Genomic DNA, 22,464 nt, shown 5'->3' on the forward strand with positions numbered 1-22,464 from the left:
TGTAATCCCAGCACTTTGGGAGGCCGAGGTAGGAGGATTGCTTGAATCTAGGAGTTTTAGACCAGCCTGGGCAACTTAGTGAGACCCCATCTCCACAAAAACTTTAAAAATTAGCTGGTTGCATGCCTGTAGTCCCACCTACTTGGGAGACTGAGGCAGGAGACTCACTTAAGCCCAGGAGGTCAAGGATGCAATGAGTCATGATCATACAACTGCACTCAAGCCTGTGAGACAGTGCAAGGCCCTGTCTCAAAAATAAATAAATAAATAATAAATAAATAAAATTTAAAAAATAGAAATCAAATGAACCAATTGCTGTGCATTAACATTATTTTAGGGACATAGTACATTTTTGAATAATTTAGACATTGTGAATTAACAGTCTTAAACTAATATTTTATTTATAGTTGTATTCATAGTTTTCAATTAAATAATTATCATTGGTGCCAAAATATATACCATTTAAAAATGTGAGAGTTCTGAGTGTTTCTTCTGTTTTTTTTTTGTTGTTGTTGTTTTTCTTTTGGTCTTTGTTATTGTGCTGAAGGAAAGATGAAAGTTTATTTGCTCTTTATAATAGAGCATGTTTTAGGTTAAGAGCCAGAACAAACCTTATAATTTGATTTGCCCCACTGTGTTATTTCTTATGCACATTTGAGTTCATTATTTACTTCTGTTATTAGCAAACAGAAATAAGACTTGGTTTCCTTTGTTTATTTTATAGGAGATATTAACTTTGTTAATGAAAAGCCAAATAACTTTCATTTTATTAAAAAGACAAAGGGGAGAAAAGTGAGGGGTGGGGTTTTCTAAAATTACAGTCCAGAACCTTGCACTGCCATAAAGTTTCAGTACCTTATTTCAGCACTGGGTACTTCCTGATTGTATACATCCTGCTGTCTAGACAGAAGAACAACTCTATAAATTGGAAAAGGATTAAAAATTTTTAAAAAGTTAAATTCAGGGAATGTATTTGTAGGGTAATAACTCAGTATATCTATGGTTTATAAAAATAAATGTTTTCTCTATTTGTTTTGGCACCTACATTTTTATTCAATCTTTTCTCCTGTTACAGTTACTAAATGAACTGAGTGTTGTGGAAGCTGAACTGCTCCTAAAATCCTCCAGCCTGGCAGGAAGTTATACAACAGGACTGTGTGTCTGCATCGTGGCTGTTCTCAGGCGCTATCACAGTTGTCTGATCTTGAATCCTGATCAGACAGCCCAGGTGTTTGAAGGGTTGGTATATAGCATGTCATTGTTGTTTTTCCAATCTCAGAATGTATAACTAGTGATGAAATATTATAGTGGTTTTAAAAGAAAAATAGTACTGATACCTGTTTCAGTTAACACCTGGTTAAAGAACACTCTTGCCAGAAAACATTGATCAAAAAGATCTAAGCATGTAAAGTATGTTCTTTCTAATAATGTGTGATTCCTTCCTCCCTTCCTCCTTGCCTTTCTTCCCTCTCCGTGGTTTCTAAGTACAAAGCTAGTCATTTATAGCACTCTACGGTTAATGTTAGCCAGCATCCCAGCATATTATGAATAGTGAATGCTGTAACTTCTTTATTCATGTTATTTCAGTTTATGTTTGCAGACTCAACATCAGATAAGCTTTGCATACATTATCATCTTAGAAATCTGGTTCTTCAATTGCATTTCTTTGATTAAAGATATCTTTTGATAAGAATTAACCTAGAACAAATGACTTCATTTTCAGTTGTAGGCTGGGCTCACTCTACTAGTGAAGTTGAGCTGCAGAATTAGCTAATACCACCTCCATTAAAGACTGAGGCTAAGGGCACCAAATTACTGTAATGAGCTCTCGAAAACCTACATAAGCTGCTTTTTATCCACTCTCCAGGGCTTTTTATTTAAACACAGAAAGACAACCTGTTATTTCTTTCTCTTCAGTTTTTCCTTCTGAGCTCAAAAGAATCATGGGCTTCTTTGGTTTTATAGTACCTTTTATTTTTTTAATCTAGCACATGTAATCAATTTATATGCTATTCTAGAATGATATCAATTTAACAGTAGCTCTTCTGGGAAAGAGGAAATGCTACCTTTATTTGTATTAATTACGTGTTATGGAATGAAATCTGAAACATCCTAAAAACGTCAGAATGTAAGAACATTTACATATTAGAATTCAGGAAATAGAGAATTATTTAATAACTCAACTGCTGTATAAAGTTGGAATTTAGTATTATTTTATAGCCCAAGAAATTGAGATTCAGGCCTGTTAAGTGTTTGGTGAAGTGATGTACCCTATAATCACATAGCTAATAAATCTCACAGATTTTAATAAAAATCTTTTGAACTGGAAGCTTATTCATGCTATTTAATCTGTGTTCTACTTTTAAAATAGTGTATTGAAACCCATTAGTTGGTCATGAAATGAATTTAATGGGTTGTGACAAGTTTTTTTGTTTTTGTTTTTTGTTTTTAATATTGTTATTTTGAAATTGATTTCAGTATCATTTAGTTTGGCCTTGAAAATTTTTATCCTGTTAAATATTCATAAAATCATATTTGACATTAACTTTGTTATATTTTTACCTTATATTAGTAAGGATAAGTATTATTCTTAAAACTATTATTTCACTTCTTTGTACTTATGTGAACGAGTACACTGGATCACGATGTGAAAAGTTTTTCTTATTGCTGGCAAATCAAAGAAGTTGAGGAAACACTGACTACTATACAACAGATACCTAAACCTAACAGACTCTCAATAAATGTTTATTTACTTTAGTCACAAAATAATTCTTCACTTTATAGATAATACCAGGATTTTGTTTAACTTTTATTTTAGAATAAGAGCATGTAAGTACAGGTTTATTACAAAGGTATATTGCATGGTGCTGAGGTTTTGGGGTATGATAGAAACCATCAGGAAGTGAGCGTAGTACTCAGTAGGTAGTTTTGCAGACCTTTCCCCCGCTCTCTTGTCTCCCCACTTCAGTAGTCCCCAGTGTCTGTTGTTCTCATTGTTATGTCCACATGTACCTCATGTTTAGCTCCCACTTACAGTGAGAATATGTTCTTGGCTTTCTGTTTCTGCATTAGTTTCCTTAGGATAATGGCCTGCAGCTGCATCTATATTGCTGCAAAGAGCATGATTTTGTTCTTTTTTATGGCTGCATAGTTTTTGGTTTGCTTGTTTATATAGTTAACAGGTTGAATCCTTACTTTTCTTCTTAATTGTGTGACACTTTTGTTCTAATTGGCAGCTTTTACCTGCTGCCAGGTAGTCTCATCTGTTGATGTCAGTTCACAGGGTTTGGGGTACTACATTGCCATTTCCTCAAGAAGTCTCCTTGGTTCCACCTATGGTACCTGTGATTCCATTGTCCTTCTTGGCCTAGACATCGTATGTTCTGTCCACTTTGCCCTTTCCCCTGAATAGTACAGAGGAGTTTGATCTGGGAGTCTGGAAACCTAAGCTGTTGTCTTGCTTCTGCTAGAACTAGCTCTTTGCCTTTGAGCAAGTCACCCCACCTTTCTGCCTCTCAGAGCCTCCTTTATACAATAAGGATGGTGAATCAGTTTCTAAGGCTTTTTTCATCTTTAATAATCTGTCATCTGTGACTCCATTAGTGTAATATAATGGCTGAGCCCTGTAACAAAATACAAGATGGTGATGGAATCAGATGCACAGATAGGTGAATGGACCACGAGTGTTTACATCTGTAGTGTATGGACTTCTGTGTTGTATGAACTATGGACAAAGAGGCCTATAACTACAGGAGTTATACAGAATATCACAAAACAGAAGGGGCTTTATCTTCTTATATATGATAAACTAAAATAAATTTATTTCTAGTTTGTATACATAGGGGAATGTATACATGCATAAGGGGAATGTGACTCCAAACCATGAACTGCTTGTGCACTTGAAAATGGGTTTCCCAGATTGACTGCTTTGAAGAATTGCTCCTTTACAAAGGAGAAAACTTGGGAATCTTTGCACACTGACTGAATTTGTGAATCTGAGGAGGCAGGGGCTTTCTACAACAGTTTTCCTTTTGTGTCTCAGTCACAGCAACTTAATTGGTGGATTCCTCCATACGTACCTTCTTTATGAAGGAATTTCTTTCATTGCTTTGTTTCTTGTCATCAGTGACATTTCTGAAGTTTTTTTAAAATCTATTTCAGTGTCATAATAGAAAAATTATATTGTACTGAGTTATTTACTATTCTATTTATTAGTTTCAACAATCTGATATCTTTTTTCTTACCCAAGTAATACATATTTTCACTCCAGAAGAGTCAAATGATAACCCATATGGTAGCAAATCTGTGTCTCATTTCTTGGTGTATTTTTCTCCTCAGGTTGTGTGGTGTGGTCAAGCATGTCGTAAACCCCTCAGAATGCTCTTCCCCTGAAAGATGCATCTTAGCCTACCTCTATGATCTCTATGTGTCATGTAGCCACCTCAGAAGTAAATTTGGAGACCTCTTCAGGTGAGTAGAAGAGACTCGAAAGGACAGAAATAGGATCATGCCTATGTTTGTTAGTGACCCTGACAATATTGTCATCCTTTTGAATAATGAAAGCTAATTGCAATTGTATCTATTAGGCAGTAATTTTGATATACTCATGATTTGTTTAAACTGAATATTAAACAGGGACAATACACGATAGTCTATTATGCAATATAAATGTGTGATCATAGGGTTTTTTTTTTCCAATATTGAAATGATGTTAGGTCTGATTTTATTTCTTCAATAAATAAAGTATTTCTTAAGATTTTACATTCTCTGTATGTTGTACAGACAGTGCATTTTAAGTAAGTCCTCCTGAAGTAATGATTATTTGATATATCTTTCTGTTTTAAGTTTAAAATTCAATTTGGATTATAAATCTAATAGATCAATGAGGCAGCTCTTTGTATTTTGCTTTATTTGTATCCCTCTTGATTTTGATATCTACCTTTTCTGAGCTGACTTTTTGCATTACTTGGATTAGCTTTAATATCCTTTGGACATTACAGTGTTTCATTTTTTATTTCCTAGTGATTCATAGAAGGTTCTATATCCCCATTCACTTTTCTAGAACTTTTTCAGACTGTTTACTTTTCCTCTTTTTTCACAAAAACAATTTTGCTGTTTAGCAGATAACTTTTTCATGTGTTAATGAGTTTTTTTAAAATGACCAGTACCCTCACTGAATAGCATTAAATCAATGTGCATTAAAAGTAGGAAACCTGGTTTCTGTTACAGATTGTATTAGATTCAGGTTCAGCTTGATAAATGCTATCTAATGTTTCTTGGTATGAAAAAAATAGAACTGAATTAATCACAAAAAGGTACTGTAAATTCTGCAGTTAACCTACTCGCTATCTTAGACTTAAAATTCATGACCCGATAATGATAGTAGTATTTGATTCCTGTCAATACATCTTATTGCTGAAGGAATATTTTATTGTTTAATGAGTCCAGAAAATTGCATTTTTATAAATATTTTTATTTTCTTAATACTCTTATCCAGAATTCATACTGAATTATTTTTTGCTGTAGCTATAACCTTTTATTACAAATTACTGTAAGTGTGAGAGACAATATTCTGTGCTTTGCTCTTGGAATCACCCCACTCAGAACATTCTTTCAGAGCTATTTGCATGCTGACTTCTTCACTCCGTTTGTCTTTCTGCTTCCATGGCCATTCCTACTTCAAATAGCATCCCCAACTTCCTGTCATTCGTTGCATCTTAGCCCTTGCTACCCCCACAGGCAGCACTAGGGCTGGAGAGTAAATGCTTATTTAATGTTATTTTGAGGACAATTATTAACTATAGATGGGTAGGAGGAGAGTGGTAGAAGGTAATAGCTAACAAAACAAATTTGGAATCCAGAAGGAGGTAGGGAAAGGATGTTCAACTACCGTTTTTTTTCCTTTGTCATACCTCATATCCGGTTTGTTTGTAAATTCTGTGATCTCTGCCCTCCAAGCGTCTCTAGAACCTGCCCATTCTTCACCCTCTCTTTACCACTGTGGATACCTCTTGCTTGGACCATTGCGGAGCTCTTCTAACTAGTTTCCTTGCTTGCACCCTTAACTCTAAAACACATTTTCAACATATCCACTAAAGTGATCCTTTTAATATACGAATGATTCACAGGCTTTCAGTGATTTTTCACCCACTCAATAAAATTCACCATCCCTACCTAGCCTTCAGGATCTGCAGGGTCCCATCTTCTCTTTCATCTCTTTCCGTCTGTTTATTGTGGCCACACAGACCTCTTTACTGATCAAACACTCTAAGAACAACCCACACTAGGGCTTTTGCACTTTATCTTACGTTGCTTGTGATACTTGTCCTCAGTTACTTGTGTGCCCCACTCCCACACTTCACTCACGACTGCCTCCCTGAGCACACCATTTTAAATAGCACCCCCATGTCATCATTCTCAGCCTCAGCACTTGCTACCCCTGCTATAGATTCTATATTTATTTATGGTCTGGCTCCTCCTTAGAATGTATACTTGATGACAGCAGAAGCTTTTTCTATTTTTTTCGCTGCTGTATCCCAGTGTCTTGAAGAGTATGTTGCTCTTAGTAGGCACTGAAAAAAAAAATCTGTTGAATGATAGTTATATCTAAGACAATTCATATTTTTAATGGTATTAATAAAGTGAAAATATGAATTGGGTTAGGTTTCAAAATAATCCTTTGTGAAATATTTGAGTGGGTCTTAGGAAATATCTTTCCACAGAAATTGTGTCACAATTTGAAAATACTTACATTCTTCTCTTACTTTACATAGAGCTTTCCATTTCAGCTTACATTTTTCAAAGAGCTTTCTCTTACATGATTTAGTTCTTACAGCAGCCCTTTTTTTAATAGTGAACTTCCTCAGACAGCCCCAATAGCCTATTTGACCCTTAATACTCCTGCATTGTGGTGCAGATAGGTTAAATGAGGTAATTCAAGTAACATGCTCTGGGTGTGGGGTGTGTGGAAATTTACGGTACCAGCACACAGTGAATAGAGAAATGACTTAGGGGTCAGCAGAGTGGCACATCATAGTGATTGGCACTGTCTAAAGTTTCCTCTATTTAAAAAAATGAAAGAGAAATACAACTTTCTTGGGATATCTTGAAGTCAGAGACCTATTTGTAGTTTGAGATTAAGAAAAACAGGCAAACAAAAGCTAGATACACAGAGAGATTTCTATCAGTGTACTGATAAAACAACTTTAATAATTTTATCTGAACCACCATTCATAAAGCTGTGTGAGAGGAGTATTTTTTTCTGAAACACCATTCACACAGTGGTGTGAGAGGAGTATTTGGGGGAGATACAACACTGGTCACCTCTACCACTGATTGAGCTACTGCTGTGTGCCAAGCACTGTGCTGGGTTATTTCCATCAAGAGCTTTAATTCTCACATCAACCTCAAGAAATTGAAAATGTCATGACCCTGAATTGCAAACTTGTATCCTTCAATGACAGCCAACACATTTTTTAAAATATAAGTTGTCTACACAGAAAGAGAATGTAGAAGATTGAAATTGCTGCCATTTAGTAGATGACTTTAGTCCTCTTTGTTAGAGTAGTGCTTCCCAATTATTATTTGGCACTTGATTTATGTGGGAGATCTTGTTACACATACAGACTCTATACACCTACAGTGGAGGCCCGGGATTCTATATTTTTAACAAACACCCCAAAGGTGATTCTCAAGGAGTAGAGCTGAAGCTACATTTTGGTAAACATTGAACTGAACAATCTCTGTTTTCTTAAAGCTGTTGACAGTGGCAATAGTTTAGAATAGAGAGTCTTTATGACTTTTCATCTTCGAGGGACTCATTCCTGGCTGCCGTTGATGCAAGTATATAACAATATGGGTTTAAAAAAAAAAGCCATAGGTCACCACAAACCACAAATACTTTTGCTGCCAAAAACTTAATCTATAAAACAGACTTTCTGATGCATAAAAGAGCTTTTGAATAGAGAGGGTGAATGTTGTTTATGGATTTGCTACCTACAGAAGGTAAGCACAAATGGCTAAGTTTATATAGAATCTGAGATTTTGTATCAAATCCTTCTGCCAGTCTCATTCACAGAGCAGGTTTGGAGGAGATAGATTCTAATTCCTTTTATACTTCTAATAGTCTATATCTGATTCAGACGTAACTCACTGAAACATAAACTGTTTTTATATGATAGACCAGGGTCTTTAAAAATCTCTTAATGCCTCTGAGAAATACAACATGATAAGTTTTTATGAATGATATAATAGTTATTTCACTTTCATAGAATTTATGTATTATCCATATCCCCTTACTAGAATGTAAGTTCATTGAAGACAAGGAATGTGCCTCTCTTTTTCACAGCTGTGCCATAGTCTCCAGAATAGTCTTAGCACACGAACTTCTACTCCGTACACTATACCAGAGAAATAGTTTTGTAAGATATGTAATTAAGAGTACTCTTATGTGTAATTGAATCCTTTTTTAGTTTTAAGTAATAACACTTTTCAACAACTGTTAAGACACAGTTGTTGGAAGCCAAAGTAATTTCTTTGATTTTTAAAGCATGTAAAATGTAGACCATATTTAGGAAATAATTAAGATTTATAACCAAATACTTCATTTCTGTTTTGTTCTTCCACCTATTTAGAAATTATTTATTGAGGAATTTCTACATTCCAAAGTACTTTGATTAGCGCCAATTAGTAAGAAGTTCAAATTAAGAACTCATAATGTGAATCTTCTCTAGGAATGCATTACAGTTCCTGCCATTTAATATGTCCTTAAGTGAAATAGTTTTCTAGTTATTCTAGTTTCATTTTTCTGTTTTAACTTTTTTTCTTATAACCTCAGTAGTGCCTGTTCAAAAGTAAAGCAAACCATATATAATAATGTGATGCCTGCAAATTCGAACTTGCGATGGGATCCAGACTTCATGATGGATTTTATTGAGAATCCCTCAGCCCGCAGCATCAACTACTCAATGCTGGGCAAGATCCTCAGTGACAATGCGGCCAATCGCTACAGCTTTGTCTGCAATACACTCATGAATGTATGTATGGGCCATCAGGATGCTGGCAGGTGAGATGGGTTACCCTGGAATTCATGATTAACCAAAGAGTTGTTGCCTCGGTGCTTCTTTGAAATTGATGTCGTTAGTAAGTGTCTGGACTCACATTTGGCTATCATTTGCTTTTTCTAAATCTTCTTTTATTCCTTAATTTACCTCTGCACTATCTTTTAATTTCCTTAACCTGAGAGACCGTGCTTTCTTATTTATTACTCTGGCATGAGATGTTTTCAATATGGCCAACAATTACATGATTTATTTTCAAAAACATATAATAAAGATATAAATAAAAATGCCTGTGTTTTGAAAAAAACCATATTTGGGTCCACCTAAATTACATAGTGTCTATAAATTTTTTGATGCCCTTAAAAATGTAAATCGTAGCTCAGATTTATTCACGAAACTAAAAATATTCTAATTCGTATATGTACTGATTATTGTTTGTTGCTTAACAGCATTGTCAAAAATATTTGAAGCCATTTTTATCTTCTCAAGATTCTACTAAGTTGTTTGACAAATGAGTATTTTATCTGTGAATCTAAGAAAATGACTTGTTTGATGTTAGTGAAATATATGTTAATTAAGTATATCACAGGTGAGTATTTCTCTTTTGTACAAGGTTACTTTCTGTGTTTTCTTTTTCTTTTCTAGGATTAACGACATAGCCAATTTCTCCTCTGAGCTTACGGCTTGCTGCACTGTTCTTAGTTCAGAATGGCTGGGGGTTCTGAAGGCTCTTTGTTGTTCTTCAAATCACGTGTGGGGGTTTAATGATGTACTTTGCACTGTAGATGTAAGTTTTCTTTTTCATTTAAAAATTGAACTGTGCAATTAAATATTTAGTTAGTGGGTAATCTTTTTGCTTTTGGCTTTTATTTAATTGATTCAACTGAAATGTTATAAAATATTTTTTCTTTCTCTGTCCAAAAGCAATAAACCACAATGACATTGCCAGGGATTAAATACATGAAAAAAATAGAAATAAATAAAATGCATAGTTTAATCTGTAGCAGAGGGGCCAAGAATTTCTTTGTTTCCTGGAATTTCCATTTAGTTGAGATTTCTTCCATATGGATAGTCTCTTCAGAGCTGTTTTTTCTTTTTGCCAACTGCCCTGGATTCCTCATAGCATGGGACATAATCTAACTAAAGCAGTTCACAGTCTGAAGAGAGCCACTTTGATATTTTTAAGTGCAAGGCCTAGTATACAAATGAAGGCTTTGTTGGGTTACATAAGAATGTCCAGGTCTAGATTCCGAGGATGTCCAGTGTTTTTTGGCAATTAATGCCTGGAAGATGATGAAAAGATACCCCTCTTATATATCACTGACTTCCTTGGATATCATGTTGCATCCATGATGTGTATATTTCTTTAAAAATCTGTCTTGATTCTTTACTTCTCCTGTTGCCACTTATTGGAGTAGTCTCTTGTCGTACATTAGTATCTCTTATGCATAGTTCTTTGTACATTTTTACACCTGCCTCTCAGTTGAAGGTTTACTTCTGAATTCTGCTAATCAGGACTGGTTGGATAATCCTATCTCTGTATCTTCATTATATGAAGACTTAAGAATTTATGTATATAAAATTCATAGATGTGGCCTGCTTTTCTGTACAGAAGAGACTTAAATTTTTATCTTTAATGTAGTTTCTTAGTCTCTTAGTTGTTTTTTTAAGTTACACTTTACCTTCTGCTTCAATTCCTCATCTAAAAAATTGGAATTAATAATAGCGTGAACCTTATGGTGGTGTGCTAATAAATAAGGTGATTTTTGCAAGTTAACCATAGTCCTTGGCATATGGTACGAATCAGTATGAAGATTGCCACTGTAGTTGTTTTTCTTATTTTCTGCCAAGGTCACGTGAGATCTGGAAAGGTAAAGATTTCACTATGACTGAATTAATTTCCCCCGTCTCTTTTTCTTCTTTTTAAATTTAAGAGTCAATTGGAAACTTTCAGAGTTGTTTTTAAAACGAGTTTAATCATTAAAGAATCCTTAGTAGTTATCACTGAAAGGAACTCCAAAACCTTAGTGAGGCTTGTTTTTCAACTAGGTGGAGCCTCCTAGTTTTTCCCTGCCTTCTAATTATCTGACTCTTAAATGGTATATCTTGTTGTACTCTGTCAAAATGTTTTAATGATGTTACATCTTGTAGTGGTTTCCTGATTTTGCATTTTTGTTGTTTTGTTTTTCATTTGCATGTATGCAAGTCAAAGCTCAATATTTTCTTACAGCATTGGAATGTGGGTAAACCTCATTCATTGTTTTATAAAATAGAAATAGGCCTAGAGGATAATCATCATGGTATGTTACCATTTCCCTCTTCTGGTTCATGTTGGGATTTGAGATCTTATTGGTATTGCCTACATTCTCTTAGTTATTAATCTTAGATACTCCTTACAAGGTTGTTAGGTATTAAAACCTGTCAATGTTTTTCTTGAAGGTGAGTGACCTTTCATTCCATGATTCATTAGCTACTTTCATTGCTATTCTGATAGCACGACAGTGTTTTTCCCTGGAGGACGTCGTGCAGCATGTCGCACTTCCCTCTCTTCTAGCAGCAGGTAAGGCAGCATCCATGAACATCAGTTGATTGTTGTCTTGATGGAGTGGTTTCTAACATTACAAGACAGGGAAAGGAGTATTTGAGGGTATGTATATTGGGAAGTGGTGTAGTATCAAGGTAGACATAGTAGAATTGTAATAGTTACTTTATACAAATTAACATGGATCACCATGAAAAAGGTGGGAAACTGCTATGTTATAGTCTGTTTTAAGGAAGCACTAAGATTTCTCAGAAAAATAGCCAGGGCCTTATTTTCTTACCTTAAGGAGAATTTATTTAAATTATTCCAGGAAATTTAGCTTAATAGGAAACCTGAAGGATTTGTTCCCAAGTGTGTTAGAAAACTTGCTTTTCCAATCCCCCTTTCCTAGCTTGTGGAGATGCGGACGCCGAGCCTGGGGCGAGAATGACATGCCGACTCCTGCTTCATCTCTTCCGAGCTCCCCAGGCCTGCTTCTTACCTCAGGCAACGGGTGAGCTGACTGCTGAAAAATCTGATTACCTTTTCATTGGTAGCTAAAGTTTCTAACATGACCAAATAGGCTGTCCCTTTCTGTAATTGCCTTCTTAATTTTTTGGGCATGCCCTGGGGGTGATGAAGGGTGAGATGATACTATTCATTGAGAGGGCTGTCAGCACCTTTTATCCGTGTAATATCAGGATATACTGAGAAATACGAATCAAGAGTTAATAAGCAATAAAAATACCTCTGCTCTTAGGCCAAGCCATGCTGGTGGGCAGCATGGTCCTCTCACGTACTGTGTGTGTTGGTTCTGAACCACATCACAGCAGCTTAGGGCAATGGTGATTTATTTTATTTCATTTTATTTTTTTCAAGACAGTCTTACTCTGTCACCCAGGCTGGAGTACAGTGGCGTGATCTCGGCTCACTGCAACCTCTGCCTCCCGGGCTTAGGCAATTCTCTTGCCTCAGCCTCTCAAGTAGCTGGGACTATAGGCATGTGCCACCATGCCTGGCTAATTTTTGTATTTTTAGTAGAGATGGGGGTTTCACTGTGTTGGCCAGGCTGCTCTTGAATTCCTGACCTTGTGATCCACCTGCCTTGGCCTCCCAAAGTGCTGGGATTACAGGCGTGAGCCACCACACTCGGCCCTCATTTATTCTTGTACTAAGTAAAAGGAATAAAGTAAGAATTTTAGGGGCGTTGGTGAAGTCTGTTCCTAAAGATTATTTCCATATAGATAGGTGTGTGTCTGTGTAAGAATCAACACAGATATGTGAAGGTCGTACTAATCTTGTTGATGTAGCTCTCTGAGGAGGAACGACATTGTTTTAATAAATGTAAAGGATAAGTGAGGAGTACTGGCCGTGTTTCTTAGTGAATCCATGAAGCATCAATTAAAGCAAGCTAATGGCAATTAAGCACCCACAGTCTAACAATGAAAGACTGACTGCCTGTAAAAAATTACAAAACATTACTAATGATGGTGATGAGACTATTAAAGATTTGTTGTTTTTGTAGGCAAACCTTTCCCTGGAATAAGATCATCTTGTGATAGACACCTCTTAGCCGCTGCTCACAACAGCATTGAAGTGGGAGCCGTGTTTGCTGTCTTAAAAGCAATTATGATGCTTGGTAAGATTATTCTGACCCTAAGCTTCTTGGTTAATCACCAGAAATGAAGGCAAAATAATTTATTTTCAGGTTTAAATCTAGTAATATTATTGGAAACATGATATTGTTTGATCGCTTATTCTCCTGGAAAAATTAGTGGTTTCTCCTAGACCAAATACATCAGACTCTGAAGATTCCGTCCCTTATCTAGCGTCTCTGGGGGAACTTACATGTAATATTTTTTATGGTATTTTAGTTGCATAATGTCTCATTCTGATGTAAAATAGGTCCTCAGACCCACAGGATTGTTTTGCCTTCTTTGGTGGCAGAAATCACACTTTGTGAGAGACAGGGATGCTTGATAATCTAACTAAATGTTTACATTTTATCCAGATTATGTTTCAAGAGCAGAAGACCAGAAAATCTGAGTCTTAATCTTAGTATTTCTGCTCCTATCATGACCCTGAACGAGTATATTTCCTTCTAAGTTCGTTTTTTGATGACCCAGGCAATAGTTGCAATGATGTTGATATTATTGATAAATCAATATTAAGTTTCACAATAATTTTTTTCATTTAATTCATAATGTCCAAGATGTTCTTTACATCCTTATTTGTAAGAATTTTCCTGGAATAATAGCACTGCCTTTTCTCTTCATTTACAGGGCAATACATTAAAACATTATTCTGTAAATCATAAAAGCTTTGAATGATTAGGAAGTCTTCAAGTCAGAGTGCCTAATTCCAACTTTGGGTACCTTCTTTTGGTCTTGACTCTTATGTTCAGAAGTAGCTCCCCTTCATTAGAACAGAAATTACTGAGTGGGTAGGAATTGCTTTAGATGAGTCCTAAATAACATGTTTTGGGCTATAATCTTGCCCTGCTTGGGAAATGTTATTTGGTGATGATGAGGAAGGATAACAGAATTTTCATAAAACAAGCTATTAAAACTTCACCTTAAGAAAGGATACACACACACGGGCCTGTGTATTTTGTAGTAAAAAGGGAAAGTAGAGCCACGTCAAGGACCACAGCCTCCTCTGAGTGTAGGCGCTTATAGATTTATACAGCCAACATTAAGTGCTCATTTCAGTGAGTGAAATTTCCCTACTGTGATCATATTTGAAGGGAAAGTCAGTTGGTCGGTTCTACTTAATAAATGTAGGGACCATGGAGATAGGGACTGGCCTTTTTACCTGTGGTATTTCTAGTGCTCATCAGAGAAACTAGCAAAGAATCAGTTTTCAATAAAATTATGTTGGAAGTGTGAATCTATAAGTGACAAATATGTTAATGGCAGAAACCAAGATGAATACCTTCTAGACACTGGCCCCATGATTTGTAGGATTAGTCTAATCTCAAGTGAAATTTGCCCACCTCTTCATCCACATAATTTGGAGGATTCCCTCGGTCTAATAAGTCAGGATCAGGTCAGTTTAATGTCAGCAGAGCTTTGAGCCAGGTGGGCACTGAATGCTCAATGTTTTCTATTGTCGATGCAATTGCAGAAGGCCTGGCACAGACTCTCATACCTTCTCTGTTATCCTAACATCTAAACTAAATGAGGATCTCCTAGTATGGGGCTAGCAGATACTGTTTTTTCTCTTTCTTTTCTTTTCCTTTCTTCTCTTTTCTTATTTGCAGAAGCTCTAATTTATCCACCCTACCATGCTCTAACCAACTCTCAAGTCCTATCCACCAGGATATATTTTGAGTTAGGGAGATGGGACTGTTATATCAAATTTGGTTTTTAATTTCTACAATATAACTCAAGGTATAGAGGTAGTTGTTTACATCACCTAATGGTAGTGAAAGCATACTACATTTTGGTACTTGTAGAGTTTAGTCTTTTCTTTCAGCTCCTGAAGTGATCTATTAAATGAAATTCTGTGGGTAAAGTGAAGTTGGTACTCTTTGTGTTTGTATTTTAATGAGAAACATATGATTATATATTGATAAATTGAAATACATTATTTATTCCTCTCTTCTGCTTAAGATTTTGTTAGGAAATACCCATTAAGCCATTTTTTCAGCAAAGTCAAAACTTTTTCGTGGTTGACTTGTGGGTTTTAAAAGGCTTTTTCCATTAACTTGGGCATTGTTTTGCCCACTTGCTGCAAGCAGTGAAGGCCTACTGTAAAAGCATTTATTGGTTCCAGGAAATTTTCTTGTCAAGGCCTATGATCCTGTGAGTAAACAGGCAGAAGTTTGAAGGCTGTGTTGTCATTTAGCAATCCTTATTTTGAGTTTTTATTACTCACTCACTTTTAAAATATGATAGTTATTTGTCTCTCATGGCTAGAGATTTCTTATTTCTAGCTATTCAGACATTCTGTTTAGTTTCTTTCCCAGAACTTTGTTATGAAGAAAACACTTCCCTTAGCTTCATTTCACTAAGTATACTAAATATTTATCAGGTAAGGTTTTCTAATTTGTATGTTACAGAGAGGAAGGTAAAAAAACAGGGGTTATTCAATGAATGCCCTACTTTTCAGGGCTTCCTTAGTATGCATTGCCCTTTTCCATTCCCAGGGAAATAAATCTCTCTTGTCAAGAAGTTGATAGTAAGGTGGGCTAAGGCAAAACTTTTCTCTTGACCTATGGATAGAAAATAAGTCATTGTAAGAGAAGAAATGGAAAAGGGACATCTAGAAGGGTGAGTAACCCATTTTTTCCTTGTCTATAAGTCAAATGAATTTGAATACATTCGTGCTTGAAGTATTGGTGAAACCAATGTTCTGTGATTATTTAGTGTGATTCATAATGGCCTCTCCAAGTTTGGTGAAACTATAATTATACAAACAAAATAAGGACCGAGTCTTGAACTTGCTTTTTCTCCATTTCTGATAGAAACTTCTCTGGGTTCATGCATTTATTCTCCTGATCCATTCTCTCTATTCCTGAACAACTGGCTATTCAATAATAATATTATTCACATATTTTAAATCCCTGAAAGCTATCCTTATTTGCTCCTCAATTATTTGGCAATATTATGAACTTCTGTGATTTTGCTTTTGTGATTCTATTACTTAGGAGATGCCAAAATTGGCAATAGCAGTGTCAGCTCTTTAAAGAATGATGACTTCACCATGAGAGGTTTGCGATGTGATGGGAATGCTGATGATATCTGGACTGCCTCACAAAATCCAAAATCCTGTGGGAAAAGCATTTCCATAGAAACTGCCAATTTAAGAGAATACGCTAGATACGTACTGAGGACTATCTGTCAACAGGTATTCTAATTTAATTTGCCTTTTACTTTGAATACGTAACTCTTCTTTTGGAGAGAGCTACTTACACTTATAGGAAACTTGTGCATAGGTGGGCCTTTTTTTTCTTTCTCACTTTATTTTGAAATAATTTTAAGTTTGCTGAAAAGTTGCAAGAATTATTTTTAAAAAAACTCATGTCCATCCTTTACACAGATTTACTAATTTTTACATTTTGCTACATGTGCTTTGTAATTTGTATGTGGAGATGTGGGTGCATATACCTATTTTTTCTGAATCATTCATTTAAGAGTAGATTGTATGTTTTATTCTTTTGAATATTGCATTATTTCATAACATAACCAAAATATGGCTATTAAACATCAGAAAATTTAGCTTTTGGTACAGTAATTTTTTCTCATCTATAGACCACAGTTCGATTTTATTAATTGTCCCAGTATTGTTGGATTTGTCTGAGGTTTCCTGTAGATTAGCTTCAGATTATGCATCCCTGACCAAGATACTACAGAAGTAATCTTGAGTTCTTTCAGGTAATCATGTCTGAAGGCATGTGATGTCCATTTGCACCTCAAGGGTGATGTTAATTTTGATTAAGATGTTTCCATTGTATAGTTTCAAGATTTCCCCACTGTATAGTTACTAATTTTCCCCTTGCAGTAAGCAATCTTTGAGGAGATACTTTGAGACAGTGCAAATTTTCTTTTCCTCATCTAACTCCCCCACCCCTCATAAGCATTCGTTTTCATTTGCCCAATCTAGTCTTTACTATGATGGTTGCAAAATGGTGGTTTTTTTTTTTCCCCAACTCCTCCTCTCCCTTCATAATATCAGTTTGTGTCCTATTTTAAGGAAGAGCCTGCCCTCCTCTTCCCTGTTTATCTATTTATTATCCATATGGGTTATAATATACTGTACTTAGTTATTTTCATGTTCAGACTGGCCCAGATTTGTCCAGCAGGAATCTATTCATCCTGTCTCTCACATCATTTGACATTTTAAAAATAGATGGTATCTTCATAGTTTCTGGCCCATGTTGTACTTTCTCTGCCCCGGGCTTGGAATCAACTATTCCTCTAAGGAGCCCTTGGTTCTATTTAGCAGAGAATGTTACTTAGAAACCAAGATCTGGGTATTATGTATGCTCATGGTTATGGAGTATCATTAATTCTATGACCTGTCTGCAGACAAAGCTAGGAAGAAAAATATATCCATACACATAAATATATGTAAATATATATATTTATGAGGTCCTACTGCATATGTATATATACCGAAAGCCAGTGCCTGTCAATCTAATTGCCATATTATTTTTAGGAATGGGTAGGAGAGCATTGCTTAAAAGAACCTGAAAGATTATGTACAGACAAAGAACTTATATTGGACCCTGTGCTTTCAAATATGCAAGCACAGAAATTACTGCAGCTTATCTGTTATCCTCATGGCATTAAAGAATGTACCGAGGGGGACAACCTGCAAAGACAGCACATTAAGCGTATTCTTCAGGTCAGTCATATACAGATTGTTTTTCTGTCATTTGATAAATTCTTTGTAATAATAAAAATAATTACTTCCTCTCTTTTTTTGTCCTTGCTAATTCGTGATTTCAATTAATTCTGATTTTTATTCCCCACACATTTTCTGTGGAATTGACATACTTTATTTTTGGGTGGATGTACATGCTGCAAATTGTATGTGATCATCAAACAAATATTGATATTTTAAATCAGTGTGGTATTTACGTGAGAAATATGCTTCAGAGAGGGGCTATGTTAAATATATTATTAAAGAAATATTGAAATCGTTTTGGAATGGATTGGTTAAATAGACTTTGAAAGGAGAAATGCTTATTTAGTTTCAGTGCATAGCTGAGTCAGGAATAGTATTAACTAATTAATAATTAATGTTTCTGTTTATTGGTTTGTATCGCTACTGAATATATATGCAACAAGATTAGGAACCTTTTGACTCATGTAAATTATTTTATTGTGTATGATTATTCTGCTCTTTCTTGAGAGAAGGCGTACTATAAGGAATTACTGTATTTTAACACATTCGATACCCATAATGTTTTAATTCTTTCCATTTTTCCCAGAATCTTGAGCAGTGGACACTGAGGCAATCCTGGTTAGAACTCCAGCTAATGATCAAACAGTGCTTGAAGGACCCTGTGAGTTTATATTGAAAGCTTATCTCTGTATGAAATTTTATAAAAAGCAAAAACACGTTGATGTTTGAAGATAAAGGAATACACATATGTGCCAGTATTCTTATATCTAACTCTAGGGCTCTGGTTCTGTGGCCGAAATGAACAACTTACTGGACAATATTGCAAAGGCAACAATAGAGGTCTTCCAGCAGTCTGCAGACCTAAATAATTCTTCTAATTCTGGCATGAGCCTATTCAACCCAAACAGTATTGGAAGTGCTGATACAAGTAGCACGAGACAGAATGGAATAAAGACATTCCTAAGGTATTTTTGTCTGTTGTTTTATTGAGCTATCACGAATTTTTCACAAGTTATGGTAAATTTTGTGTGGCACTGTGATTCTTCTTTAAGTCACAGGAATGTGAAGAACATAGTTACTTGTAAGTGGCGATTATTGTTATTTTAATAAGTTAATGAGTAAAGCTGGGGTGAATGATAGCATTTGGAATATTTGATTGAGTAGGCCTAACCACCTTGAAACTGCAGGTGAACTCAGGTTTCGTTCATGCTTTCAGTGTCCCTTAGTCTACTGTGTTACGTGGTATTCATTATATGGGAAATGCTTTTTCCACCATTTTTATTAATTTATCATTTTGCACAAATATATCCTGGTAATTTTTGTGCAGAATTAGAACCAGTAGGCATATAAAATCTTAAAGTAATTATTTAATCACGAAAGGCAGATTGATTTGTGTTTCATCATTTTGGTTTAAAGTATAACTAGCGAATTTTAAACCTTAAAAATTAGCTATTAGTATGCTTACATATAATATTTCTTATTGTAACTGTGACAGAAAAGTATATTGTTTGTTGGACAAAGTGATTGTTTTTAATCAGAGAGGGTCATAGGAAAACATTAAAATCAGTTTAGTTACAATATCCTTCCAGAACTGCGTGTTTTATTGCTTTCTGTAAGCTTAGGTGGAAAGCTCATGCAAATGCCTAGTGTTCGGAAAAAGGAAAGATAATACAGAAATAAAAGAGAAATTTTAGAACAGTCTGTGTGTCTCGTACATCAAAGTTTTGCTTTGGAGTTTCTGTTATAACTGAGAGCGGGGGAAAGGATGCTTTCTCTGGTGTAACACCTGTTTCTGATTTTAGTTCCTCCGAACGCAGGGGTGTATGGTTGGTGGCCCCCCTCATCGCCAGGCTGCCAACTTCTGTGCAAGGAAGAGTGCTGAAAGCTGCTGGGGAAGAGCTGGAGAAGGGACAGCACTTGGGTTCTTCTTCCAAAAAGGAAAGGGACAGACAGAAACAGAAAAGGTGTGGCTGGAAGATGTGCGTCTGTGTGAGAATTTAAAGAATAATTGAGAAAGTCTCACTTCCTGTAAACCTGTGTGGTCATTGTACCCACAGTCCACTGAAGTTTAGTTTTTAAATGGAACTGGGAATATTCTGTTAGGCAAGGCTGTCTTATTCCTAAAATGTTTCAGGTTATAATCCTTAATACATTAGTTCTCAATTCTGCCTTTATATCCAAATCACTGCTGAACTGTTAAAAACAGTGATTTCTGAGACCCGCTTTAGACCAACTGAATCAGATCTGGATAGCCACCTGATCCCTGTATTTTATTTTTAATTATTTCTATTTTTTTATTACTTAGATATGTGTGTTTAAAATAAATATAATATATAATTCTGGCATGTTGGTGTCTGAATTAGTTGCTCATATTTTTAATATTTAGGGCTCCTGTTCTAGACTAGACATTAAAACTCATAGGCCACCACAACTAATGTTTTAATTTATTTTATGCCCAAGAAAAGGTTTCAAGTAATTATATTTGAAAACTGTGTTACTGAGAAAGAAAGAAACCTCACCCTAATGTGAAAATGCCAAGAAACCTAGGAGTAAAGGAAAAAAATTGATAATTTCTTCCATTAAAAAAAAAAAAATTAAGCATATAGGTTTCTTGTCTGCTAATGAATAATACTATAGTAGCCACCATTTATTGACCACTTACAAAATGGCAACTCCTCTCTAAAACTCATTATGTACCTGAGCTTTTAAAATTCTCATAGCAATCATGTGGTAGGTACTCTCATTATCTTCTTTATATCATGTTGAAACAGGCACTTAAAGGTTACTTGAGTTGCTCCAGGACACACAGTGGAGGACATAAAGCCTGGGTTTAAATCCAGGAGGTCTGGCTTCTGAGCTTGTGCTCTTAACTACGGTACATTTGGGTAGAGACCCAGCATTGTATGTACTGTATTTATTTTACATCTGGTTGTTTTACCATGTTGGCCAGGATTAATTAACCAACAAGAAGGCATAATTTTAATTTTCAAATCATATTTGCTAATAGGTGAGTGTATGTGCATTGCCTAACTTCCCATAGGCAGGACAGATGGTATTGAAGAGACTTGAAAGATCGCTCTTCCCACGTCAGGGGCTCTTTATTCTGCCCATGGAGGATGATGCTGATTGAAATATTTTGGCCTAGGTCTCATTTTAAGAAATTTTTCTTTCCGACATGGCGCTTTGTTTGTCAATATGATTTGTTGATTGTTCTCTAATTGGAGACATTTTGTTAAAATGCCAATTTAAAACAGAATTTTTAACCAAATGCCTTGACGCCCCTCTACCAGTGGATGCTGCGGGCTATGCTGGAGCCTGTGGGCTGTGTTGGAGCTGCACACTAGAGGCCGCCAGCAAATACACTGTTTTTGGAGTCCTCAGTCCTGCCTGCTAAATTAGCTCTACTAACACCCTGCTTTTTGGTCTTGGGAAATGTGCTGAAAAACAAAATCAAACCCCAAAACAAGCTCAACAGTCATATAGGCATGTTTTCCCACTCTAAAACAAGAGTTTTATATGAGAACTTTAAAAATTTTAAATTTTATCCTGTGTATAAATTGATAATCTTTCTGACGTATATTTTAAAATTCTGCATATTGATGTAGAAGATGAATTCACTGTCTTCTACCCTCACTGCCCAGCATGCTCACATACAGTATGGATTGATGCTAGTTTGAGAATGGCTTCGAGGGCAATTAGAGCATACCAAGTGATTTAGAAGCATTACAGTGGCTTTTAATCTCATAAGTAGAGGTATGATTTAAACTTTCAAGCAGTCTTTGGCTGTTTACCACCTCTCTTATTTATCTAATAGTGAGGCAAAGAAATGAATGTTGCCAGAGGAAGTAATGCATTATTTCTAACTAGATCTGTTGTTATTACTTCCTTTGTAGTATGTCTCTTTTGAGTCAACAACCCTTCCTCTCACTGGTACTTACCTGCCTTAAGGGACAAGATGAACAAAGGGAAGGCCTCCTAACATCTCTCCAGAATCAAGTTAACCAGGTAAAGTATAGTATAATATTAAGACAGGCAAATATCTTTCTAATGGCATTCATTTATTTGCCTTTCAAATACTGAGATTAATAAGGGCCAGGCACGGTGGCTTATGCCTGTAATCCCAGGACTTTGGGAGGCTGAGGCTGGTGGATCACCTGAGGCCAGGAGTTCGAGACCAGCCTGGCCAACATGGTGAAACCCTGTCTCTACTAAAAATACAAAAATTAGCCAGGCATGATGGCGTGCGCCTATGATCCCACCTACTCGGGAGGCCGAGGCAGGAGAATTGCTTGAACCTGGGAGGCAGAGGCTGCAGTGAGCTGAGATCACACCATTGCACACCAGCCTGGGAAACAATAGTGAAACTCTGTCTCAAAAAAAAAAAAAAAACTAGTAAGGTTACAAAATGTTTTCAGTAGATGCTGAGAAACAATCCATGCCTTATTCTTCTACCTGGCATTCTAGACACCACAAGATTAACAACTTTATATTAATGATATGTATAATAAATGTGTACTGCCTATAAAAGTA

At 35.7% G+C, this 22,464-nt stretch overlaps 2 protein-coding genes across 5 annotated transcripts in view; one reads left to right on the forward strand and one right to left on the reverse strand.

The window, feature by feature from the left end:
- Nucleotides 1-22,464, forward strand: part of MED12L (mediator complex subunit 12L) — a 338,115-nt gene that overhangs the window by 260,529 nt on the left and 55,122 nt on the right. For all 4 annotated transcript variants that reach the window (XM_032173854.2, XM_058427086.1, XM_058427087.1 and 1 more), the window contains exons 20-32: nucleotides 1,076-1,239; nucleotides 4,339-4,470; nucleotides 8,837-9,064; nucleotides 9,705-9,846; nucleotides 11,499-11,619; nucleotides 11,993-12,094; nucleotides 13,106-13,219; nucleotides 16,232-16,431; nucleotides 17,743-17,931; nucleotides 18,521-18,595; nucleotides 18,712-18,899; nucleotides 19,737-19,898; nucleotides 21,828-21,939. In XM_032173854.2, the coding sequence (XP_032029745.1) occupies nucleotides 1,076-1,239; nucleotides 4,339-4,470; nucleotides 8,837-9,064; nucleotides 9,705-9,846; nucleotides 11,499-11,619; nucleotides 11,993-12,094; nucleotides 13,106-13,219; nucleotides 16,232-16,431; nucleotides 17,743-17,931; nucleotides 18,521-18,595; nucleotides 18,712-18,899; nucleotides 19,737-19,898; nucleotides 21,828-21,939 (1,929 nt within the window). The remainder of the gene's footprint in view (nucleotides 1-1,075; nucleotides 1,240-4,338; nucleotides 4,471-8,836; nucleotides 9,065-9,704; nucleotides 9,847-11,498; nucleotides 11,620-11,992; nucleotides 12,095-13,105; nucleotides 13,220-16,231; nucleotides 16,432-17,742; nucleotides 17,932-18,520; nucleotides 18,596-18,711; nucleotides 18,900-19,736; nucleotides 19,899-21,827; nucleotides 21,940-22,464) is intronic.
- The window catches only part of P2RY12 (purinergic receptor P2Y12), a 42,581-nt gene that overhangs the window by 16,116 nt on the left and 4,001 nt on the right, over nucleotides 1-22,464 (reverse strand). The window lies entirely within an intron of this gene.

This window comes from Hylobates moloch, unplaced genomic scaffold (genome assembly GCF_009828535.3).
Source record: "Hylobates moloch isolate HMO894 unplaced genomic scaffold, HMol_V3 SCAFFOLD_13, whole genome shotgun sequence".
NCBI classification, from domain to species: Eukaryota; Metazoa; Chordata; class Mammalia; order Primates; family Hylobatidae; genus Hylobates; species Hylobates moloch.